Source organism: Taudactylus pleione, unplaced genomic scaffold (assembly GCF_031769625.1).
Source record: "Taudactylus pleione unplaced genomic scaffold, aTauple2 ptg000102l, whole genome shotgun sequence".
Classification (NCBI taxonomy): Eukaryota; Metazoa; Chordata; class Amphibia; order Anura; family Myobatrachidae; genus Taudactylus; species Taudactylus pleione.
The window spans coordinates 3172599-3199545 of NW_028284504.1; the positions used below are offsets into that span (position 1 = coordinate 3172599).

The window sequence follows — 26947 nt, forward strand, 5'->3', positions numbered from 1 at the left end:
CATCAAGTGAAATGCATGCTCAATCGGATACAGGTCAGGGAATTGACTTGGCCATTGCATAACATTCCACTTTTTAGCCTTAAAAACTCTTTGGTTGCTTTTGCAGTATGCTTTGGGTCATTGTCCATCTGCACTGTGAAGCGCCGTCCAATGAGTTCTGAAGCATTTGACTGAATATAAGTATATAATATTGCCCGATACACTTCAGAATTAATTCTGCTGCTTTTGTCAGCAGTCACATCATCAATAAATACAAGGGAACCAGTTCCATTGGCAGCCATACATGCCCACGCCTTGACACTACCACCACCATGCTTCTCTGATGAGGTATGTTTTGGATCATGAGCAGTTCCTTTCCTTCTCCATACTCTTCTCTTCCCATCACTCTGGTACAAGTTGATCTTTGTCTCATCTGTCCATAGGATGTTGTTCCAGAACTGTAATGGCTTTTTTAGATGTTGTTTGGCAAACTCTAATCTGGTCTTCCTGTTTTTGAGGCTCATCAATGGTTTACATCTTGTGGTGAACCCTCTATATTCACTCTTGTGAAGTCTTCTCTTGATTGTTGACTTTGACACATATACACCTACCTCCTGGAGAGTGTTCTTGATTTGGCCAACTGTTGTGAAGGGGTTTTTCTTCACCAGGGAAATAACTCTTCTGTCATCCACCACAGTTGTTTTCCGTGGTCTTCCGGGTCTTTTGGTGTTGCTGAGCTCTCTGGTGCGTTCTTTCTTTTTAAGAATGTTCCAAACAGTTGATTTGGCCACACCTAATGTTTTTGACATCTCTCTGATGGGTTTGTTTTGATTTTTCAGCCTAATGATGGCTTGCTTCACTGATAGTTACAGCTCTTTGGATCTCATATTGAGAGTCGACAGCAACTGATTCCAAATGCAAATGTCACACCTAGAATCAACTCCAGACCTTTTACCTGCTTAATTGATAATGAAATAACGAGGGAATAGCCCACACCTGTCCATGAAATAGCTTTTGAGCTGATAGTCCGATTACTTTTGGCCCGTTTAAAAGTGGGAGGCACATATAGAAACCGTTGTAATTCCTACACTGTTCACCTGATTTGGATGTAATTATCCTCAAATTAAATCTGAAAGTCTGCAGTTAAAGCACATCTTGTTTGTTTCATTTGAAAGTCAATTCCCTGACCTGAATCCGATTGAGCATGCATTTCACTTGATGAAGACAAAACTGAAGGGAAAATTGCCCCAAGAACAAGCAGGAATTGAAGACGTTTGCATTAGAGGCCTGGCAGAGCATCACCAGGGATGAAACCCAGCGTCTGGTGATGTCTATGCGTTCCAGACTTCAGGCTGTAATTGCCTGCAAAGGATTTGCAACAAAGTATTAAAAAGTGAATGTTAGATTTAGGATTGTTTAGTGTGTCCCATTATTTTTGGCCCCTTAAAAAGTGGGAGGTACATATAGAAACCATTCTAATTCCTACACCGTTCACCTGATTTGGATGTAATTATCCTCAAATTAAATCTGAAAGTCTGCAGTTAAAGCACATCTTGTTTGTTTCATTTCAAAGCCATTGTGGTGGTGAACAGAGGTCAAAATATTAAAATTCTGTCAATGTCCCAATATTTATGCACCTGACTGTATATATATATATATATATATATATATATATACACATTAATCATCAATAAACACTTTAAAAAATAATACTGTTCATAATTGTATTTCAACGTAAATATGTTGGTGAATGTTTATGCTTTTTAATGAGTACATTTTGTGAGACCGGGACCATTTCGCAGTGCTTTGTGGTCTGGTGCCATTGGTCGAGGTTAGTTGCAGGACTCACTATCTAACTTACCCTGCCTTTCCCATCTTACCTCTGGCAATCCAGAGCTGCAGGAGGTTGCTGTGCCCTATGGTTGTTCTCTTGGTCAGGGAAGAGTGTCTGGCGGCGGGAGACTGAGTGACATCACTCCGCCTCCGCTCTGACTCTGCTGGTGTCCTGTTCTCAATCTGGCCGAACAACACGCTTCGTTCCATGGGGTCTATTTACTAAGCAGTGTTAGGAGACAGAGTGAAAAGTGATTAGAAAGTGATAAGGTGCCAGCCAATCGGCTCCCAACTGCCATCTCACAGGCTGTGTTTGAAAAATGACAGATGGGAGCTGATTGTCTGGCACCTTATCACTTTCTTATCACTTTTTACTCTGTCTCCTAACACTGCTTAGTAAATAGACCTCCATGTGTGGTACTTTTTCAATTAATTTCTGTTCATTACGGGGCTTCATTCTTCCTCAGCATTCAGCAAACATTACACATGCCCAGCAGGTACTGGCTTGCTCTAATAATTCCCTCTCATGAGGCTGCTGAAGATCTCCTCCATGGGTCAGAAAAGTATGCTATGATCTCCACCAATCAGAGTTCAGCACATGCCTCTCTGACCTTTTGTGCTAATGGTGGGTACACACTGGGCGATATTACTGAGCGACTGCACGATTACGACATCGTAATCGTGCAATCGCTCAGTAATCGTGCACAAATCGTACACTTTCATGTCAGAAACAACCAGCGATGCGCACTCCCGCTGGTCGTTTCCAACATTGTCCATCGCCTGAACATGCAGCACAATCTGACGATAACGACAGATTGGCATGTTCAGGAATGATGGACAGTGCCTGCACTGAACGACTGAACGTTCAGTGCAGACACTATAGGGTATCAGGAAAGACGGTACGATTACGATGTCGTAATCGTACTGTCTTTCCTGATCGCCTAGTGTGTACGCACCTTAAGTCTCATGGCACTAACTCAGCTCCCAGCAATGGCAGTGCATTGCAGTCAGTGTGTCTACTTGCAATGAGTGGCATCTCTCTCAAATGTTGGAGGGGGGAAGGGGGGGGTGATCATTGTCTGGGGCTCTCACCAGAGTGCTGTGCATGGCCACTAAGTCCAACTGCTTTCCCCTAAATGTGCAATCATAGATTCAAAGTGAAATGCATTTACTTTAGCGCTAAAGAGACAAGACTGTGCTTACCCATAATATATAGCTTACATCCCTACATCACTCTCTCCATCTCATTTAAATGGCAGAAAAACTGAATCTTGTTCAATTAAGTGAAATGAACATTTCTGTCTCTGATATTATAAATTGTAATACTGTTGAAGAAAAGGCTGCACCTGAAAATTCTTCAAGGAATGGTGCATGTGAGTTTGGAGATAGAGATAACTATGGGAGAGGGGACAGGTAATGCAGGCCACTCCAGGGTGCAAATATGTGCATGTAGGGCTCTGCCCCCTACCATCCACGAGACACTGCAGCCACACCACCTGTAGCTCCTCCACTGCTTCCAACAACTTTCTGATCCATGGGAATAAGGAGCCCTCTAGTCAGGACTGTGTCATCTAAGTAGGGACAGTTTGGAGCAGGGCCGGTTCTAGGGTGTTCGGCGCACCCCTGCAAATATGTTCTCTTGACATGTTTCTTTACAATGTTCAGGGCCATTAAGAGCTGGCCCAGGAGAAGGGGACGTTGCCTAATCGTGGTAGGCGTGGCCACGTCCCCTTATAAAAAGAAAATGTAGTTGCAGCGCCGCCTGCTGGGGAGGGGGGCGCTGTGAGCCACTCAACCTGTTGCAAATTAAGGGGGGGTTGTGATCAGTGTGATCACTCCCGCCCACAGACAGAGGAGACTGCTGTTGCTCACCTGCTGACAGGAAAAAGGGAGGGGGGTGCGCGTTGGTCCTGGGCCCCTGCCAGGCCCCTCCAACAAGCCCAGGCCCGGGTAATTAGTATCCACTCCCCCTACTCCCCCTCTCTGCGCCCCTGACAATGTTTCATATTTTGCAATGTAATGTGCAATTGTTAAATATGTGATTTGACACCTGTATGTGTACTCATCTTATTGCTCCAATAAAAAGATGTAAAAAGAAAAATTGCGCCCCCTCCTTTTACATTTTACCATTTTATACATTTTATATTTGTAAGCAATTAATATATTATCTTAGCTTAGAGCTAGCTGACTGGCTCCCTCACCTCCGTTAGGGACAGGCAGCTGCCAGCTGTCTATTTCTCTCACTTAATGTTAGTTGGGTCCTCCTCCTGGTGTTACAGTGCACAGCTGAGGCAGCTCCTCCATTGCTCCACCCCCTGGAACACCCCTTAGTTTCTCCCTGCCAGGCCCGCCCATTACACTGCTGTACTGGCTGCTACAGGCGCAGCAGCCCAACGAGTACAATTGTAAAGGTGTTTAGAAAGTAAGCAGCAGGGATGGCGCCTCTCCAGCCCGAGGGCCCTCCTGCAATGCTTACCCCACTGACTGCATTGCGTCTGCCCTGGTTGGGAGGTATGTATATGCGTATTTAAGCTATAAATGCATTTTAGATTAGATTACATGTTGCTAAGCAGACCTCCTGATCCTGATCTGTACGGCCATACACACATGTGGTTGCCTATTTCCTACCTTGCTTCTAAAGCTGAGTACGCACTAGGACGACAGAGTGGCCATCTGACCGATCCGCCACCCTATCTGACGATTGGTAAGTGCATACACACTTACCAATTGTCGGTCCGATGTATCGTGCCTGATGTCACAACTGCCTGTCAGTCACCGGCGGCCTCTGCAGTAAGCAGGGATGGCTCCAGGAGTCAGAGCACCCTGTGCCAGCCCCCTCCAGAGCCTCCTATCTTTGAGCGCGGCGAAGCGACCGAAAATGGGGGCGTGGCATATTTACCATAGGCCACGCCCCCTACGTGACATTATTAGGAGGCGTGTCCGCCTCCAAATAACATCAGACTGGGGGGAGCCTCACTAGCTGGGCTTCCCCTAGCCCTCTCCCGTCACTGAATGGATGCCGCACGCATGCACGGAGCATCCATTCAGAGTCTCCGGGGTCCAGAACCGCCACACAGCTGCGGCAGTGGGGGTTCCCCAACCTCCCGATTTAACCACCCGCAGGCCACATCGGCCCACGGGTGGAACAGCGGGACAGTAATGTCCCGCTGACATCGGGATGTTGGGGTGGGGTGCGCCCTTTATGGGTGGCGCCCCTGTGCGACTGCTCAGGTCGAACACCCCTAGAGCCGGCTCTGGCAGTAAGTGCAAGGGCGGACAGCTGCACAGCTGACGCGATATTTCTATGAACGACATCGTTCACAGACGTATTGCTGGTATACACCCGATAGGGGCCTATGATATATCTGCCGTTCAATTGAACGGCCGATATATATATCGGACAGTTTGTACCCAGCATAAGAGATGCAGAGATGAGGTAGGAAGAGAAGAGGTGGGCAGGTCTTAAAGAAACAATTCATCTTTAAGAGGGTGGAGCAATCACATTTAGCCCTGCCCATTTAAGCAAAATACATAATGACTCAATTGTGTCATCAGATTCCTGCCACTCAGTAGAAAGGATGTGATAGAGCAATTCATATAATCCCCTCCACCATGCGGTAGCTAGGTAGGCACTCGGCTGGTGATATGCCTGCTCACTCATCTAAGGGTCTCCCAAACATCACAAGAGAGCTTAATTGAGACACCAATATGGTTCTTCTGCATTCACATCTAGCTATGCGTATGGCCAGCAGCATTACTGAGGAACACAAACATTTCAGAGCACAAATAACTTATAAGAGATGACAGTAGCTTGCAGTGAAATGGAAAACAAGGTTATATACAATGTCAAATATAATTGTTGCAATGGTATGGGCACTATAATTATGTATGTTTGATCAAGATAAATTTACAACTAAAATCAACTTATGTGTTTAATTTAGGAGTAATTAAATGATAATTAAGGCAAATCATTTTATACAAAACAAAAATATTTATTCAAATGGATTCAATTGTCATTATATATATATATATATATATATAAAATTTTGTTTTGCATTGTTCTCACCACCATGTTCCTTTAACTAGTTAATTTATTTGACATGTCAACTGCCTGAGATTGCAACTAAACTTAAATTATACAGCGCACCAACAGTGACCTGTCACCCTCTTCTTCCCCTTTCTTAGCACTGAAACACAAAGTTGTTTTGTTGGCTAATGTGCCTTATTTAGAAGGAATCACGCAATGGGCTCCATTTACTAACGAAACATAACCCCTTTAGCGCTCGCTAAAGGGGTTATGCCACCTTTCTGCATTTAATAAACAGCGGTTATCTAAGATTACCGCTGTTTCCCAGCATCGCTCTCACCATCTTTTAGATGGCGAGAGCGATGCAGTCCCCATTGCCGGCAATGGAGACCCGGCGGTGTCTTTCCGGCTTCAGCAAAGTGTACCAGGCACTGCCGCGTCCCCCGTGCCATGCACATGTGCAGACGGACCGTCGCCCATGCGCATAATACTGGAGCCCCGTTGCTGCCCAGCAGCCCAGTGGAGGACCTCGCCGAGGACGAGGACTTCATTGGACTTCGTGGAACTTCGCCGAGGGGTAAGTATTAATACATACTAGTGCATTTTTGTTTGTATCACAGTGATACTAAATAAAAATTGCCGGTGGTATTTCGTTCGTTTATAAATGGGGCCCTATATAGCTGTGTGTGTGAATGCTGAAATAATATAATCTTAACGTAACATATAATCATTTTTTTCATACCTACAAAATAAACAAACTGCACTGTTGGTTTCTGATGAACACATTTATGGACATTCACTTTCAATCCCCACTCTTCTTTTTCACATTGATATTTGCTATATAAATAGAAACTCGAGCAGAAACTGGGGGGAAGGAGGAAGGAATAGATAATGCAGCAGTATAATGTATGATGGGAGAGACACCAATATGGTGCTGTAACATTCTGACACTGATGAAGGATGGGAAGATCAGTAAGTTGTATAACTCAGATATACCTCCCAATATTATCAATAGTATGTAGCTACTTAGTCAACATTCACAATGTCGAAACTAACATAATGTCAACATAGAGTCTGATTCAGAGTTGTACACTATGCCAAAATTTACACAGTTGAGCGATTATCAGTAACCTGCTCATGGGTCTAAGTCACATTGCGCATCAAGGTACATTACCGTTGTCGTTCACAACTTTTTACTCACAGTGTGAATGACAATCAGAGAGCGTTTGGGGGAGGTAACAAGGAGTGACGGCAAAGCACCGCAGACGTGTAGCAACTGTTTTCGGGGCCTGTCACAGCCTCCATCTGCGATCCCGTACGCAATAAAAATTGGTCTGGAGCCTCAGTACACACAGCTATTCTGTACGACCATAGAGTTACTCAGAATGTCGATTACCGCAGGATCTGTGACTGATGCTGCGTCTTTGTACGCAGCTGCTTGGATTTGAGAAGCCTGTGTACAAAGACACAGCTGTGGCGGCATTAGCGTCCATCTCTGACTCAGGGTCAGAATGTCGACAACTGATTTTAGGATTATAGTTAGTTAGTTGACAGTCACAATGTTGACACTGACACAATGTCCACATAGTCATAATTTTCGACAGATAGAATGCCGACACCCGATTTTAGGATTAGGCTGCAATAAGGGTTAGATTAGGGTTAGACTGCAGTTACTGTTAGACTAAAACTAAACAGGAAACGCAATTATCCACATGCTGACTGTCGACAATCACAATGTCGACTTCTGGCAATGCTGATATATTGTACATGTCAACATTCAGAACATGTTGACATTATGCTGTCAACATCCTAAATGTTGAGAAAATATACCACACCCGTATCATTTAAAAAATGAGGATCTATTAGGCCACACCTAAGAGATGCTCAAGTATAGTCATGCTTTTCAGGAAGATTGTGAAAGCAACACCTATGAGTGCGGCGGTAAGGTGGGCGTGTACTGCTACATCTGAGCGACGTGTCATAAAATGTACTTACATCCAAATATGAATTAGTCCCAAAGCAGTTAGTGAGATCTACTTGTTGATGAAAACACACTTGCACACTTTTCAGGAAATGCATGCAGCCATAGGGATCATTGTGTCTTATAACTAATGTAGGCATATGCTCCTAATGGTCCCATATGAATGTATATATCTCTGTTTATTTTTATATATAACAGCTACATAATGGGAGTAAGGTGGAATCATGGAGATTGCTAGACTCTTCAGGGAGACAGGGAGATTGCTGCTATTTCAGGGAGTCTTTCTGACAATCAGTGAAAGTTGTCAAGTATGATGTACAGTACAGTATGCAGTTGAGCATAATTAGATAATAGATGAAAAAAGTGTAGCACAATAGTAGTTGTAAGCATTATTTACTTAAGGTTTAATTGTACATAAAGTTATTTTTTACTCAATTATCCTTTGAAGTAAATGTTTCAACATGGTGTGCATAGTGTATAGCTATACATCATCAAATTAATTACAGCTTGTGCAATTAATGCTAGCTGAACATAATAACATTTGAAGTACTTTTTTTTAGAATATCTGAAGCACTTTTCCAATCATTTGGACTCTAAAAATGTTTAGGAGCACTTTCCTTTAGAAAATTACAGGTATATGTGAAGAGAATTAGGAGATTAAGACCTCCTTATTCTCCAGACTCCTAGAAATAGCATGGGGGAAAAGACTATAGGCTGTTTTAAAAGAACGAAGACATACATCTGGATATAGCTTGAAGTACAAAGATCAGTCAGAGCCGAATTTACGTAATAGGGCCCTGTGAGTAAACACGTTTTGATGCCCCATCCCCCACCTATGTTTTAATTAGAACATTCCATAGGTCTCGATAGTCTCCACACAAGCAATATGTATTTGCTGCCAGGAGACTGTCATACTCGATAACCATAACTGAATGTCGCACATCGCGATAATTGAATAACACCTGTAGGACTTTCTGTCTCAGCTGCTCTTGGGCGCAATCTAGCTATGCATATCATGTCCCAGATGTGGGTGGATTACTTGTTGGCACTAGGGGGAGGGTTAGGCACTAAGGGGAGAGGGTTAGGATTAGGGTAGGGGGAGGTTAGGTTTAGGCACTAGGGAGGGAGGGTTAGGTTAAGGGTAGGGAGAGGGGGAGAGTTAGCTTACTGACCAACAAAGTGTCGGTATTCTAACCCTGTCGGGATGCCAATGTCTGGATTCTGATGGCCGGGATCCCAAATGCCGGCATCCATACCCGTCCCATATGAAATATCTGAGCTCTTTCTGACATTACAGGTGGTTTCCATCCTTATATTACTTTAGTTTACTATCTTGTAAATGCTCTTCTGAACTTATATACATTACTTTATATTTTTGACTTTCCTCTGTGTTCATCAGCCATATATTTACATTATCAGGCAGATGTTTATTTTCAGTGTCCTGGGATACAGCAACATAACTTTACTGTGCTCTTTTCATCAGAAATCACAGACCGGAAATTAGAGTCCAGCGTGAAATGGGACTCATACATCTAGCCTGTATAGGGGCAATTCCCCATTCATCCTGGGTCGGGGATTGGACAAATCCAACATGTTGAATAATCTCGATTTCACGATTCCGAAAATGATAGAAATCGGCAAGTCAGGGATTTTTAGAATGTTGAATTTTCAGAGTTCCCCGATGGATTACCGATCATCAATCGGTGGATCAGATCGGCGTCAGCCGAAAGGGGGAATCGGGACGTAGATGTATGGCCTGCATAAGTCTTCTATACAATCAGCTTCACCCATATAATAACTGGTGCAAGCTTATTGGAGAGCCTCCTCCCATGATTCCAAAGAAATTATTACATAAGGGGTATGCTGTTTGGCCTGGTACCGGTGGAGATATGATACAAATGAAAAGAAAAAACCACACCAAGGCGCAACCGTGCTGGCAGCAAAGGAATATCATAAAAACAAGTCACCCTAACTTGCAGAATACATGTAAAAACAAAACGATATGATAAACAATCCTTGCGCCGACACTCTTCCAATGAACTGTTCAAATGATTTCCAATGAAGGACAAAAGCTTAGGAGTAACCAAATCTTATTAGTGTTACCTAGAAGAAATATGAGTAAATCCCTTCAAGGTTTCTTTAACCCATATATAGATGGGATCAGCAAAAGTGCTTACGTGGAAGCTTACTTGAAGCAGTTGTATGATAAACTTATAAAGGTTTCTTTCTCCTTTTTCAACCATGAAGGATGCCCACATGAAAAAAAAAACTACATATGGTGCAGTAGGTCTATGTAAAAGTAGTTTAATGACAAATAACACAATATAAAAAAAGTGGGGGTTAGCCCTCGTACTAGATAGATGATAGACAGCGTTCACATAAAATGCCCAATCACGCAGGATAGATGGAACCCGGGTATTCCACTGCTCTAGGTGCATATGATTGACCAGCCTTAGGTACTCAGGTGAACCTCCACTGCCGCCACTCCTGACATGTTTCGACACCTTCGGGTGTCTTTTGTCGAAACATGTCAGGAGGAGTGGCGGGCCTGTTAGAGCTCTTGATGGCGCTGGACTTATTTATTCTTTGAGCTCATGTATGACTTCACACTAATCTTTGGTATTCTTTCGAGAGATATATGGAACTGTAACATCCTTGCACATTTATTACATAATTTTCTTAAACATCTGTATAAGGGGGGTGATTCAGCTTAGTTAGGATAGAATTGCAAAGCTGCACGCAGGCAGCTTTGCAATTTTGTCCTTGCTAATATTTGGAGAGAGTTAAAATGGATAAAGATAAGTCCCAGCCAATCCGCTCCTAACTGTCAGTTTACAGGCTGTGTTTGAAAACTGTCTGATAAGAGAGAAGGAAACCGCACCAGTGTGTGACCGTATCCTTACGTTTATATAGTAATTAGTATCGATTTACCATAAGGAGGTTCTACCAAGTATATAAAATGGATAGTTTATGCAGAGAAGGATATAGGGACCTATTTATTAACATTATTTTTACTAAATTTACTAAAGGGCAATTGGAGTAGAATTCGTAACATTCTACTCCAAACCCTAATTAGCAGAAATATCACACTACAATCTGCATTTCAAATTCTATTTGTTTGTTCATTATTTATGTATTTGTAATTCTTTTTCATTATTTTAACACTCATTGATTATCTTTACACATCTATACTTTACACTTCACTATCACCTTTCTTCCCTTTAACATGTGATGCCCAGGGGATGGCCCTTGGCTGGATTCTTTTGGGGTGCCCTGCACCTCGGACGTGAACGCTTAATGTTAGGGCCGCCAGTATAGAGGAGCCTTGACGCTGGCCCAGCGCTTAATCATATATTTGCAAATGTATACAACTAATACCTCTGAATTACTATTATCATGTAGGATTCAAGTATTTTTGCTAATGCTGCAGTGTGCTGGAGAGAATATCCCTTTTTTTCCTGTGTTCAGTGTAAACCCCGCCCTTTACAAGCACCTGGGCAATATCATTAAGCTGATGTGAGCGACCACCATACTTTCTATTTGCAGTTCTGACAGGCATGAAGGGAGGCAGCATTGGGAGGATGTGCTCTTCCACATAGTGCCATTTGGAGGTTTCTGGGGTACCTCCTAGCTGAGTCAGCTCTCAGCTTATACATGTGCTGTTATTATGCAGTACATTAATTGTAGTTATATGACCCAGAGTGGGTGCTACTATTTGGTAGCAATAATTATTTTGGGGTGAGCGTTTGGGCGTGGGGCCCCTGGAGTTGCACTGTCTGGGCCTTTTTCAGGGCATCACCACTTAATTCACATAGATATTTTTTATCACTTTTCTAATTGTTTGTTCATTATGTAATTTTAATTATTTCTCATTATATTAATACTCATTGATTATCTTTGCACATCTATACTTTATACTTCACTATCACCTTTCTTCCCTTTTTCATGTCATGCCCTGGGGATGGTCCTTTGCTGGATTCTTTTAGGGTGCCCTGTGCCTTGGACATGAACCCTTTAATGTTAGGGACGCCGGTATAGAGGAGCCTTGACGCTGGCCCGGCGCTTAATCATATATTTGCAAATGTATGCAACTAATACCTCTGAATTTCTATTATCATGTAGGATTCAAGTATTTTTGCTAATATTGCTGCAGTGTGCTGGAGGGAATATCCCTTTTTTTCTGTGTGGTAAATAGGGCTCATAGGGCCTGATTCAGAGCCGCTCGTAAGCGGCCGCTCGTTCGCTCCGAGCGATGTTTGCCCAACTGCGCATGCGTACGGATCGTTATACGCATGCGCGAACCAGTCAGTGCAGTCGAAATTCATGTGCTCGCAAAATAGCGAATGCCTGATAATTTGAGTGACAGAAAGAGGCGTATGTGGGGGGTAACGGGGGAAGGTGCTTGAAAACGGGGAGTGGAGATCCGAACGCAGGCGTGCTTAAAGGTCAAAACGGGCGTTTTATGGGTGTGCATACTTAAAACAGCAGCGTCATTGACCACGTCACTGGGTTATTTTATAGTCAGAACTGCGCGCAAAATTGTGGTAGGAAAAACCAACCCCAAGAATAGCGAGCAGTTCATACCCTGGTCGATGTACTCGATTAATCTAATAAATAGTGGACATGACGTAGGATGCGCGCGGCCAGGGGGCGTATTTTTTCAAAAAACGTCCGCAAGTTTGGTTCGCTCGTTCAGACCTAGAGGCGTGAACAGACCGCAAAGAGCAAACGGTTGATTTGAATAGCCACCCCTATTTTCTGGACGAGCGAGCGCTAATTGCGTCCGGCTCTGAATCAGGCCTATAGTGTATTGGTGCACCATGTCACAATAATTTATTAAATTATAACTTTTATTAACTTATTTAAAATAAATACTTTTTTCAAGACAATAATTTCATATCCACATAACCCTATAGAGATTAAATTTGAGGTAGGTTGAGAAAATATTCCTAAAATGCGTGACAGATTTAAAAAAAAAAAAACATACACCAATGATTAATCACAAAAATAGTAGTGTTATATATGTATCGCTCTATCCCAGTATCTAGTTATAATTACAAAATTAGTTGCAACTAATTATATAGTGTTCTAAATCTCTTGCAATAAATATCACCTAATCAGTTTAGTGGATATGAACACTAAACATAAAATGTACCGTATATACTCGAGTATAAGTCGACCCGAATATAAGCCGAGGTACCTAATTTTACCACAAAAAACTGGGAAAACTTATTGACTTGAGTATAAGCCTAGTGTGGGAAATGCAGCAGCTACTGGTAGGAATCCCCCCTCTGGTACTGTCCCCAGTAGTAATCCCCCCCTGGTAGTGCCCCCAGTAGTAATCCCCCCCTGGTAGTGCCCCCAGTAGTAATATCCCCCCCTCGTAGTGCCCCCAGTAGTAATACCCCCCTGGTAGTGCCCCCAGTAGTAATACCCCCTGATAGTGCCCCCAGTAGCAACATCCCCCCTGGTAGTGCCCCCAGTATTCCCCCCCTCCCTGGTAGTGCCCCCAGTAGCAACATCCCCCCCTGGTAGTTCCCCCATTATTAATCCCCCCCCTCTGGTAGTGCCCCCAGTAGCGATATCCCCCCCTGGTAGTACCTCCCGGTAGTAGCCCCCCCAGTAGAAAGAAATGTAAAAAAAAAAAAACACTTACCTGTAACCCCGCTCCTGGTCCCGACGCTGCTACAGGCTCCTCCGCCGCTTTGCATAATGGGAGAGACGTCGTCATGACGACGTCTCTCCCATTACCCACTGCAGGAGCCGGAAGATGGCTCCCGCAGTGGGAGCAGCAGTAGCCGCTGAGAGTCTGACAGACTCTCAGCGGCTGCTGATTACACCAAACACATAGCTGCCGGCTCCAGCGGCTATGTGTTTAGCAGTGTGTAGTGCTGACCGAACTCCGTCCGGTCAGCGCTACACACGCGGTGCAGGCTGTGTCACAGTGACACAGTCTGCACCGCGGCCCGCATGGTACGCTACTCAGCAGCGTACCATGCGGGCATGACTCGAGTATAAGCCGAGGGGGTGCTTTTTCAGCACAAAAAATGTGCTGAAAAACTCGGCTTATACTCGAGTATATACGGTATGTTTAATAGTTTGCTTATTTTATTGCACTTTATTTCCTGAACCGAGTTGCTGCTCGGTATCTAAAAAAGTTCCCCATATTTTCACAACCAGGACTGGCTCAGAAAAGCCTGGTGCTGATTGTGCTTTTAGGGGGGACCCCACATAATTATTATTTTTTTTTTAAACACTTTACAACCTTTTTACACATAGAAGCATGCACGGATCTCACTGATCTGTGCATGTATTGTGTAATTCACACCTGATCATGATAAAATTTCAGCATGAAGCAGGTCTATTATTTTGGGGATTTGAAGATCAATTTTGTGTTTGATTTGGTGGTTGATTTGGACATGGGCATCCAAAATCAAACAAGAAATCACTATTCAAAATTTAACCAAATCGAATTCAATTTAGAAAAGGTTTCCAAAATCGAATTTTAGTAACTGGGGGATTTTGACAGGGATTTAGGTGAGCTAAATCGAACATAAAATCGTATGCAAAATCAAACTTTGATAAATATACCTCTTAGGGGCCTATTCATTAAACGTAAAAATTCAATGGAGATAATTAGCTTTAGAACTCTCCTGGAGTTCTAGCTAATTATAGGTGGAATTCATCATTCCACCTCTCCATAAGTATCTATTCCGAAAAGCTGTCATTTTTGCGATGACAGCTTTTCGGGAAATAGATACTTTTCCCTGCCTACACTAACTTATCGCATCTGGAAACAGTGCTGCGCATGCGCTGTTACATCTGTAAAACCAGCGCATGCGCAGCACTGCCTACAGATGCGTTAAGTTTCGTACCCCCCCCGACCCCCTCCACCCCCTCCCCCCTCCGCTCACCTTCCCCCCCCCCCCTACTTACCTGTCCACGCAGCAGCCTCCGGCTCCGTCCTGCTGGTCTGTCATGTGGTTTCCCAGCAGACCACATGACAGATTAGAAAAAAAAAACATTTTTTTTTTCTTTTTCTAAACTTTCTTGTGCTCTGCTGGGGAGCACACATGACAGACCAGCCTCCGGAGCCTGAGGACGGAGCAGAGCGCCGGAGGGACTCGTCGGGGGACCTGCACACGCTGATACAGGTAAGTGGATTCTGCTATTCGCCACCTCACAGTGGCGAATAGTAACTGCATCAAATTCCGAAAATTTATAATTTTCGGAATTTGATGAATACCATAATTTCCACATCCCCATACTATGTATGGGGAGTGTGGAAATTAACGCAGGGGAACTTAACACAGGAGATATCACAGATATCTCCTTGCTAAGTCTGTTCACGAATACCAAAATAACGTTATTTAAGGAAAATGTCCTTAAAAACTTTATTTTAGTGTTGATGAATAGGCCCCTTAGTTTCAATGTCTGTTAGAAATAATTCAAAATACATCTATTTTTAATGTGTAAAGGATGAGTAATTAAAATTAAATTGCAATTAACAAAGTTCACAAAGCATATATTATATTGCCTGGAATGGACTCCTCACACCCATATGTAAAATGTGTGTCTTCTGTGCTATTTAAAAGTGAGTCAGTATTGGATAGTGCACCCAAACTCTTCTAACAAAGCCTAAATAGGGATAGTAATGTCTTAGCTCAGGGGTTCCCAAACTCGGTCATCAAGGCACCCTAACAGTCCAGGTTTTAACGATAGCCATGGTTGAGAACATATGGTTAAATCAAATTGACTGAGGTACTGATTAGGTCACCAGTGCTCAAGCATGGATATCAGGTTTGTATCTATAATGGGTGCAGTGTGTGCGGTGCACACGGGCCCCGGGGTCCGGGGGGGCCCTCACCACACACCCTGCACCCATATTATGTAAATCTTACCTCTCCGTGGTCCCACAACGGGTCTACCAGTGCTGCTCAAATGGCAGAAAATGGCCGTGGTGGCCATTTTCCGGTGTTTTGCGCATGCGCTGTGAGGAAATCGAATCGAACCACTGTCTTAACCATTGAAAGAGTTGATTTTGTTTCATGTTTTATCCTAATTTATTTTGTATAATAGCAAAACAAACTACTTTAAATTATTATTTATTCCATACCTGACGTAACACATTATTCTGTCATACAAGTGTATGTGGTAAAAAATACGTGATGGGTAGAATATGATATATATATATATATATGTGTGTGTTTGCGGAGGGGGGTGGGTATGGTTAGATTTGATAGGCAACACTGATGGTGGAGGCAGGCAAGAATTTTACCATTCTCCCCCCAAAAATCAAAAAGGACGATTGGGGGTATATTTACTAAGCAGCGGCTTTTGCAAGTTTGACAAATTATTAAGTGCAAATACACTGGCCTTTGCTTTTAAAATTAGTGTTGTGTTAAATATTCGTGACCTGAAAATGTGCACTTTTTACACATTACTCTGGTTCAAGCACACCCTTCCCTTGTTGCAGGGGACATCAGTCCAACAGGGAAGGGTATGGCTATGCTTAGTAGGCATTTGCAGAAGTCTTCTGCAAATGCCTATTTAAAGTTTTCGGTACATCGTGAATTTGGTAGCAAGTGGTGGTTTCTGTCAGTAAATAATGTGGTGACACCCGATGCAGTTGCACTTAAGGTGAACACGCCTTGTGTCCGCGAGGCCTTCCTCCTGATGTTTGGCGTTTCGGGGGGCATGATTGTATGTCCTCATTCTTGGCACGCTGGGGGCTTGGTCGGTGCTCAGGGACTTGCTGGGCAGCCCCAAGCTACTCCCTACACAGGGGTGTGTGGAATAAAAGATGCACACATATCCATCACCGCCGCTCTCCTGTTCAGTGGCACCATCCGGGGGGTGACACCAAATAGCTGAGCAGATCTGCTACTTTGGTGTTGCCCCCTTGGATGGTGTCGCCAGGTACAGCCCGCACTCCCTGCGACCCCCAGTGATGCCAATGATATATATAGAAGACCACACTGACCGGCACTCTCCAAATTGAATAATACAGCAACCAGGTGCCCTCCACACTTTCAAAGAAGTTCAATAGCCAACGATATTGGTGGCACTCATAGGTCTTATCATTGCAGTAAAAAACACGTTGACAGTGTTTTTAAATATGTGCCAACGTTTCAGGACCTTTATGTATGTATGTATATATATATATATATATATATATATACACTGTATATCGTGTGCGTGGAATAATTAAAGTATTTTGCATTTTCTTTATGATTTACTTCTATTATCGCCATTCTGCACACTCCACAAAACAGCATGGGTTATTGCTGGAGTTAGCGCCAACACTTTCATTTATAGGATGAAGTAGAAAACAAAAGTCATATTGTTGGCAGAAATTTGTAGAAATGCTTTTTGCTCATTGATAAAGCAGCCCTTAGGACCTATGTATTAATAATCGCGACACTGTCATGAATATTAACAGTCTGTATCATGATGGATATTTTCATTTTGAATAAAAATTTCCCTGCTGTACACTAACTGTAACTGGCAAGAGACAGTGGTAGTGCTTAACTGCTATCTCTGCAAATTACATCCCCAGCATATTGGTAGGAGTCTTTCACATTCATGAGTGACTCCTCTGGGGAATCAGACTCTGCGCATATTGTCAGATTCGGGAGCTGGCCAATGGCTGCAGGTGAGGGATCATAAGATCCCTCTCCTGCGAGATTGCCTGTATAAACTTAAGGTGCCTACACACTTGGCGATTTTTTACATGATTTGCCCGATTCCAGCGAATCGTGATGACAAATCATGTAAAATATGCCCAAATCGTGACTGTCCACTCACGATCACGACACTGATGCACTTACCGGCTGGTCGTACATCGCATCTTCAGATCTGCCGTGCTGTAGGGCAGATCTGACAATCTCAATCACGCTGCAATGGAATAGTTAGGAGGCACGATAGATCGTTTGTCACATTGGACAGTTTTTTAACATCAAATTGTGCCCACGACTGCCGGGAAGCTGCTGGGGAGAGTTCAAAGGGAAATCGGCCACAATGTTGGATCGTGAGCACATAGCCAAGTGTGTAGGCACCTTAAAAGTGGTTTACGCCTTCTGAAGAGTTTGGTACATAGGTGTAGGACCGTAGTCCCCATTGATAATAATGAGGACTACGGTCTGCAGCGCTAATTACCCTTCTGCGGGAGATTTGTGTGTTATCTCCTGTGTTAGGCTGTTTGCACATAGCAACAATTTATAAAATGATGCAGAAACTGCAGTTACTACATTTTATTCTGAAAACAATGCTTGATAAATAGGCCCCAAAGTGAGCAAACAAATTGAGTTGATAATTTCATTCTTGCAAACAATAACAATTATATAGATACTAATAGTGCACACAGATTTGCAGAATCATTTAGAGCTTATTTTTGGCTATTAGGAAACGCTTGTAACACCTTCTCCCAATAGGTGTGCCGCTTTATGTTTACTATTAGATAACCCCTTGGCAACTGCATGTTTTGTCCTTGGCTGTATGACTAAATGTGCCTTATTTATCTCTCACATAAGTTTACATTTTTATATTGAGTGCTGTCTACATACTTTCCTATATGAGTGACGGTACTTGTATTACCAAAGCTTTTCCTGGATTCATGCAACTAAATACATAATATACTTATTCCAAGCAACAGCTATTCCTATTACATTCTGTACTGGCACTGTGTACCCCAGATTCACTATAATCCAACCGATAATGCTGGCTTCATGTTAAACCTGTGTTTGTGTATGCTAGTTTATATCTCTGTGTTCACATTGCCCTTCTGCCAGTATCAGTATATAAATCACTGTGATGCAAATGTGTATAAGTATTATATGTATACCTCTTAGTACAATGACAATCATACTGTAACTTTTTATATTATTATTTACAATATTGTTACATTTGTGTGTTTACTTTGCCCATTAGTATGTCTCTCCATATTATCATATCACTGTACAAAGATTTACTAACTCACATGCGTATTTACTGATTCCACTCAGCTGCATAACTACAAATCATGGCATTTAATGAAGATCTCCGAATATCCCTTTGATTTCCAGCCACAAATCCCAATAACCTTATACCTGCAGATGACTTACCCATTTTCTTGAAAGTCCTTAGCCCATGGTTCCTGGCACATTGGACCTCTTGTTCCACCACCTCTTCTGGATCTGGCTGGTATTTTTTCTGTTTACCCCTACAAATCGTATTCCAGAAGCCAGGCATTTCATGCCCTTACTGTGCCTTCCTGGCTGCCCACCCCCGGCCCTGTCACTTCTGTAAATATGCCTTATATTTGTGCCTCTACTCCTCAGTCCCAATGCTCTACCTCATCACAGTCTCTATAATCAGCTCTCAACCTACTTAGTTGTGACACATATTCCTGCCTTTACTTCGCTTTCTCTCCCTGTCTCCAAAGCCTTTGTGTGTGCAGCCCTCAGCCCAGCCTCCTTCCCTCGCTCCTCCTTAGCACTGATTTTCAGTCTTTGGCTGGGCTTCCTACCCTGGAGTCGCATTTCACTGCCACAGTCACTCTCTATCTTAAAGTTAAAGCCCAAAAATGAGTAACATGGAGCAGGTTTAGATCAGATAGATAGATAGATATGTATATACACAATCACATATATATGTACATACAGTATATGTATGTGTGCGTATATGTATATATATATATATATATATATATATGTGTGTATTTAATTTATTACCAATGAATGATTTATAGGGCCGTATTCAATTAGCCGCGATAAGTCAGTTTCTGCGGAAAACTATCGCAAGTGCCGTCAATTCGCCATGCGAAAAGTTTCTTCCATATTCAATTCCAAAGACTTTTCGCCGGTGTGGAAACTCAATGCAATGGGACCTGCGAAAAAAGGAGTTGAAAAAAGTGCAGAATTGGGGTTTTGGGGTGCAAAGCTGCAGAAACCCCCTGCACCCTTGGGACAGCCCCCCAAAGGTAAACTGCATTAAAAAAAAATTTAAAAAATACTTTAGATCACCCCAAAAAAGTACTTGGGGGCAGAAAAGTCCAAAGTTGGGGTACAAACTTAAAAAGTAGCAAAATAGACTCCAGGGGGGTCCCAAGTATGTCCCAGGTGTTTTTAAGTTTGCAGGTGCTTGCGGAAGGTGGATTTTTAACGTTTTTTAAAACTACACTTTAGCAGCTTTAAAATATGCTAGCACCTATTTTCAGGTATCCCAAATTTGCTGGGACTACTCATTTTGAGCCTAAAAAACTTCTATATGCTATTCTTCACTACTTATGCAAAGACACGAAATAGCAGCTTTTGAGAGCATCTAAGTACCCCAAATACCTTCAGCGGGCCTATTCGGGGGTATCTGGAGTGATCCCCAATGTCAGTCCATATTTTGGGGGGGTCAGGCTGATTTCCCTAAATCTGACAGGACTTTTCACATGTTACAGTTTCGCCGGCTCCCGTTTTCGCCGATTTCTAATTGAATTTGGCGAAAAGCGGGCACGCGCGCGATACTTTTTCACATTGAAAACAGGCGAAGTTGGCGAAAAGTCCAGCATGCGAAAAGTACGGGACTTTTCGCCGGGAATTGAATATGCCCAATAGTGTTAGTCTGAAATGGTAATAAACAAGAAACAACAGACTTAACAATTCTTAATAATATTAATTAACACATTAATATTAATAATTCATACTGATGTTAGGGGGTCCTAATCTGAAAAGGTAATGTACGAATGCTGCAGAAAATTGCAAAAAAAAATGCAGTTTCTATTTCTTTTAATGCAATGCTGCAATTTCTGGGCACTTGCTCTTGTTTTCTGTGGGCATGCGCAAGAGTCACTCACCAGGCTGGCATCATGCCATCATCTATTGAGGGAGCAAAATTCTGTTCCTGGCAGAGGAAAGTTAATTAAGGTTTTTTGTTTGAGGAACAAAATATTTGAATACATTTCAAGTGGTGGATAGTGTTCATTTAGGGCCTTTTTCATTATGATATTAATGTGCCCAGTGATAATTAAGGATTATTATTAACATTATTATTATTATTATTAACAGTTGCTTATATAGCGCAGCATATTCCGTTGCGCTTTACAATTGGAACTTGCTCTTTTTGCAGAGATAGCTTTTTGGAAATAGGATACTTTTCTCCTGCTGCTTCGGTCTTCTTGGACACTTCGCAGCCTGTCCTCAAGCTGCGCGCACGCAGCTTGTCGACAGGCTGTGAAGAGACTGTAAAGAGAAGCAGCAGCTGAAAATAGAAGGCAGAGCACCCCTGCACCCGTCCATCCGCCTGTCCATCAACTCCGCTGTCTTTCCCAGGGCCGGCTCGAGGCATGTTCCACCAGTGCGGTCAAACAGGGGCGCCACCCCATAGAGGGGGCACCCTTCCCAGCCATTCCCGATTTCAGCAGGACAGTCCTGTTTTTCGCGCACTGCCCCACTATTCCACCCGTGGGACGAAGTGTCCCACAGGCGGTCGGAAGGTTGGGCCCCGGAGAAGAAGAATCGCATCCATTCAGTGCAGGGAGAGAGCTGGGGGTAGCCCAGCTACTGATGTAGTGCTGGGCTGGCCCCCAGTCTGACGTTAAATGGGAGGCGTGCCATGCGGACAGGCCCCCCAAATAGCATAATTGAGAGGGCGTGGTCTATTGTAATTATGAAACTCCCCCTTTTTGGTCGCGCGTCAAGGTTTGTGGCGTCCGAGTCCCTCATTGCACTGGTCTCTCCAGCTCAAAAATGCCATAAAGAAGCTCTAGTTAGAGATAGCCTTTGATTTTGTTAATACACAGGTAAGTATTCTGGTATTGACAGACCAGTGGTGTAACTAGGGCACCGTAGGACCGGCTGCGCAGGGGGTGCCGCTGGCCACAGTACCGGCCCGTCCTAGTTAGCCAGTGTAGTGCCGACTGCAGTGAGTGCGGTCAGCACTACACATTTACACAGGAATGGCGCTAGGCTTCCCTGCGCCCAGCGCCGTCCTGTGCTGCACAGCTTACCCAATAGCGCCAGGCGGCGAGTGGGAGGCGCACTCAGGCTGGTGCATTTTACACACACATTGCCAACAGCGTGGTGGCGATGTGTGTGTTAACCAGCAGCCAATTAGAGTCAGACAGACTCTCATTGGCTGCTGATGCACACTGCAAGAGCTGGGCTGGAGCTCACTCATGAGCTCCGCCTTCCAGCTCCTGCAGTGGGTAATGGGAGAGACGTCATGCCGGGAGGACTGATATGCGGACGGCAGTGGGAGCAGTAGCCAGTGTGGTGATTCTTTTTATACTTGTATTTGTCTGCACTGCATCGGAGGGGGGGGGCTCACCTGGGGGGGTGACTTCTACTGGGGGCACTGCATTGGGGGGATGGGACCACTACTGGGGGGTACCTCTACTGGGGACTACTAACGGGGGGTCTACTACTGGAGGAACTGCATCGGGAGGGGGGACCTCTACTGGGGACTACTACTGGGGGCAAAGACTACTACTGGGGGCACTATATAGGGGGCTTACTACAAGGGCCACAAAGGGCACTGCACTGGGGGGACCACTACTGGGGGGCACTAAATAGGGAGGACCACTACAGGGGTCACTGGATATGGGGGGATCACTACTGGGGGCCTGCATAAGGGGGACTACTACTGGGGGCTTGTATAAGGGGGACTATTACTGGGGGCACCATATAAAAGGCACTGGATAGGGAGCACCACTACTGGGGGCACTGTATGGGGGAGGAGTACTACTGGGGGCACTATATAAAAGGCACTGCATTGAGGGCACTGCATGGGGGGAGTACTACTGGGGGCACTGCATAAGGGAGACCACCACTAGGGGCACTGTAAAAGGGGAACTAATGGGGGCTGCATAAAGGGGACCACGGCTAGGGACATTGCATGCTGGGGGTACTGTATAAGGGGCACTACTGGGGTTAAGGTGCATATGGTGTGTGACGAGAAAGGGGTGTATGTCATGTTGACATGCCCCATTTTTAAGCGACCACGCCCATTTTTGCCGCGTGCTTTTGACACTTGGACATAGGGGGGGAGGCTCCATTTTTAAATTTGCTGTGGGCTCCAAATACCCTAGTTACGCCACTGTGACAGACCCTGACTCAAAAATGATGTATATAATAATTTCAAACACTCTAACACTTTTTCATATAGCAGTATCCTTGTCCTTAGGTTTGCTTCTTATACACATGTAATTACAATGTTTGCTGATATTTTACTAGCCCGAGAAGATACAGTAGTTTGATGTCACCTCACCTGGTAGAGGGAATGTTCCAGTCTTACTTACCTGTATGTAATGTCTTTTCAGATTCCTCTGCTGCTTCGGGTGCTGTACGCCGTCTCAGAGTGACATACAGTATCAGTGTCAAGTGCTGAAAAAATGCTTTTTCGTAACTTGATGAATTTCATAATTTCCACATCCCCATACTATTGTATGGGGACTGTGGAAATTATCGGGGGACAAAGGGTAACCAGGAGATATCAGTGATATCTCCTGCCTTACATAAATGATGAATAACCCTGGCACTTAATTTATACAATAATAGATGAAAATCTTAATTTTCACCTATTTAAAGATTTTTACCTATTTTTGTGGAAATTAAGTGATGATGAGTGATAATTAGGGAGGTGTGCCTGGTAAGGAGGTGCATTGTTTCTAAATTATACTGACCATATAAGAACATAAAACAAGTTTGACTTGCTGATATACAGAAAAATCACAATACAGATTACAGGTATTTCCTGAATAGCAAGTTCAGACCTTTATAAATAGATACGTTTATTGTGAAATTCACCAATATGATAGTTACAATACGGGGGTAAAAAAAATAGTGTTGCAAACAGCAGTCAATTGGTGAAAAAAAATCCCATAAAGAGGCTCTAGTTGGAGTTATCCTATGATTTTGGTAATACACATGTAAGTATTCTGGTAATGGCAGATTTGCTTCTTATACACATGTAATTACAATGTTTGCTGATATTTGACTAGCCCAAGAAGATAGTTTGATGTCGCCTCACCTGGTAGAGGGAGTGTTCCAGCCTTACTTATGTAATGTCTCATAAAATGGTGAGGCTAGGGCTATAGTTACTAAGGTTGATTTTAATTGATGAAAATGGATCAAAATCTGTCAACATTGATGTTGTGTTTATGGGGCTAAAGCACACATTACTAACACACAATTTTTGAGGTATGCAGTCAGTATCCCGCCTGGCTAATCCAGGCAAGTGTCTAATGACAGGCGTCAAAATCCTACACCAGGAGCTCGACACCCGGGTTACCAATCGAAGGTATGGCGGGCGCCGGGCGCAGACGGCCGCGGGGGGGGGGGATGGGGTTAGGTTAGGGGCTCCGGGGGGGACTTGGGGTTAGGCACCCCCCCCCCCCAGGAGGTTAGGGTTAGGCTAGGGGGAGTTAGGGTTAGGCATCTCAGGGGGGAGGTTAGGTTTAGGCACCCCCCCGGGAGACTTAAGGTTAGGCTGTGGGGAAGGGGGGGTTGGGTTTAGGCACTTAGAGGGGGGTTAGGGTTAGGCACTTGGGGGGGGAGGTAAGGTTTAGGCACCCCTAAGGAAGGGTTAGGGTTGTCGGGGGGTGGTTAGGTCAGTAAATAGAAAGAATACCTACCTGATCTTCACTGCGGGGCTTCAGCTGTCGGGATTTGATTGATTCCATTTTTTATGTGTTTTTTTTTTAAGTATTAGTAATTGTGTGATTTAGCCCCAGAAACACAACATCGATGTTGATCGATTTTTTTAAATCGATTACAATTGACCTTTAGTAAATATACCCCTAGCTGTATGTGCATAAGCACACTGGTGGATGGAACTGTCAAGCTTAATACAGTATGTATGTACCTTTGTCAGTACAAGATCAGCAATGATCTCCATAAATCTAGCAATAGATTGAAAGATGAACATTCAGATTTAGCTATAGTATTATTATGGCAATAAATGCAACAAATTAACTTATTATGACCAGTGTAGGAAGTGATAAGCAGTAATAGTCAAACACTCTTGTGAATAATGCAGTTAAGAATCTTGTAGATCAAGTCTTACATCCACAGCAGATCATCCGCCACTATACACCAATCAACAAGGAAGCATCTTTTACAGAAACTCCTTATGCATATATTGGTCCTTTTCTATATAAACTCTTGTTCTATATAAACTCTTGTTCTGTTACTGCAAATATATTCTTTATAACTCCTATTACTCTACATAGCCTCTCCGTATAACACCTCCTATTACTCTATAAAGCCTCCCCAAATAACACCTCCTATTACTCTATATAGCCTCTCCATATAACACCTCCTATTACTCTATATAGCCTCTCCATATATCAGCGCCTATTACTCTATATAGCCTCTCCATATAACACCTCCTATTACTCTATATATCCTCTCCATATAACACCTCCTATTACTCTCTATAGCCTCTCCATATAACACCTCCTATTACTCTCTATAGCCTCTCCATATAACACCTCCTATTACTCTATATAGCCTCCCCATATAACACCTCATTACTCTATATAGCCTCTCCATATAACACCTCCTATTACTCTATATAGCCTCTCCATATAACACCTCCTATTACTCTATAAAGTCTCTCCATATAACACCTCCTATTACTCTATATAGCCTCTCCATATAACACCTATTACTCTATATAGCCTCTCCATATAACACCTCCTATTACTCTATATAGCCTCTCCATATAACACCTCCTATTACTCAGTCTATATAGCCTCCCCATATAACACCTCTTATTACTCTATATAGCCTCTCCATATAACACCTCCTATTACTCTCTATAGCCTCTCCATATAACACCTCCTATTACTCTATATAGCCTCTCCATATAACAGCACCTATTACTCTATATAGCCTCTCCATATAACCTCCTATTACTCTATATAGCCTCTCCATATAACACCTCTTATTACTCTATATAGCTTCTCTATATAACAGCACCTATTACTCTATATAGTCTCTCCATATAACTCCGATTACTCTCCGATTACTCTATATAGCCTCCCCATATATAACACCTTATTAGAATACAGGGTGCAGAGAAGGAGGGTATGCAACCAGTGCTGCCACACCGAGTGCAGGGGTCTGTGAGCGGCACCGTTGCCACCCCGTGGCCCTTGCTTCTGGCTAGCAGGGTACCTTGAATGGCACCCTGCAGCCAGGATCATTGCTGCAGCGCCGCAGGAGTGACAGACACTCTGCAGTGTGTGCCGCTAATATGGACCATCCTCAGTACGCTGCACTTACTGGTGCTGCCTAATCTGTGCAACGTAATGACACCAATGGAGCAAGGCCCTCGCAGAGCAGAGGACTGCAGACTCTTAGATGTCGAACCTGTCCTCATGGTGCTGGGGAGTAAAGGTACGTGAAGATGCCATGCATGCACATGTCATAAGTCAGACCTCTTTTAGCTGCACTCTGGTGGGTCCTAGACCTAGCAACCGCCGGCTCTGTCCTACCTGTACAGTGCTGGAGGGAGGCAGCGCTGGAGTGCTTTCTTTCCAAAAGCCACCTCTCCCATTATCTTTCCTAACGGGATGCAGTCAGGAAGCCGACGGCCGCAATGCCAACCGCTGGCTTTCTGACTGTCAAATCCTGGCAAGGTACTAATGACAGGCTTTGAAATCCCGACTCCGGTCATTAGACCTATGCCGGTAGCCCGACACCCGACATACCGGTCGAAGGTAAGCCAGGCGCCAGGCGCGGACAGCTGCAGGGGGGGAGGGTTAGGTTAGGGGCTCCCGAGGGGGACCCCCGGAAGGGTTAGGGTTAGGCTAGGGGAAGAGGGGGTTAGGGTTAGGCACCCCAGATGGGAGGTTAGGTTAGGCACCCTCCCCGGAAACTTAGGTTTAGGCTGCGGGGATGGGGGGGTTAGGTTTAGGCACTTGGGGAGGAGGTTAGGGTTAGGCATCCCTAAAGGAGTGCTAGGGTTAGAGGGTAGAATAGGGTTAGTTGTACTTACCTTTTTCAGCTTCGGGAACTTCACCCCTGCCGGGCTTCCGCTGCCGGGATTTGAACCATGCGGCCGGTGGTATATCATACTGATTCCCCCCTAACAACTCCTCTAATATTGTCATCTAACCTCTCTCTAGAACTATTCATATTATTCTATACAGTATA

At 43.8% G+C, this 26947-nt stretch overlaps 1 protein-coding gene across 1 annotated transcript in view; it reads right to left on the reverse strand.

Moving 5' to 3' along the window:
* PLCD3 (phospholipase C delta 3) overlaps positions 1-19250 on the reverse strand; it is an 88644-nt gene extending 69394 nt beyond the window's left edge. Inside the window, exon 1 of the mRNA XM_088470675.1 lies at positions 18923-19250. Coding sequence (XP_088326801.1) covers positions 18923-19049 — 127 coding nt within the window. The 5' untranslated portion in view covers positions 19050-19250. The remainder of the gene's footprint in view (positions 1-18922) is intronic.
* Between the last annotated feature and the right edge of the window lie 7697 nt (positions 19251-26947).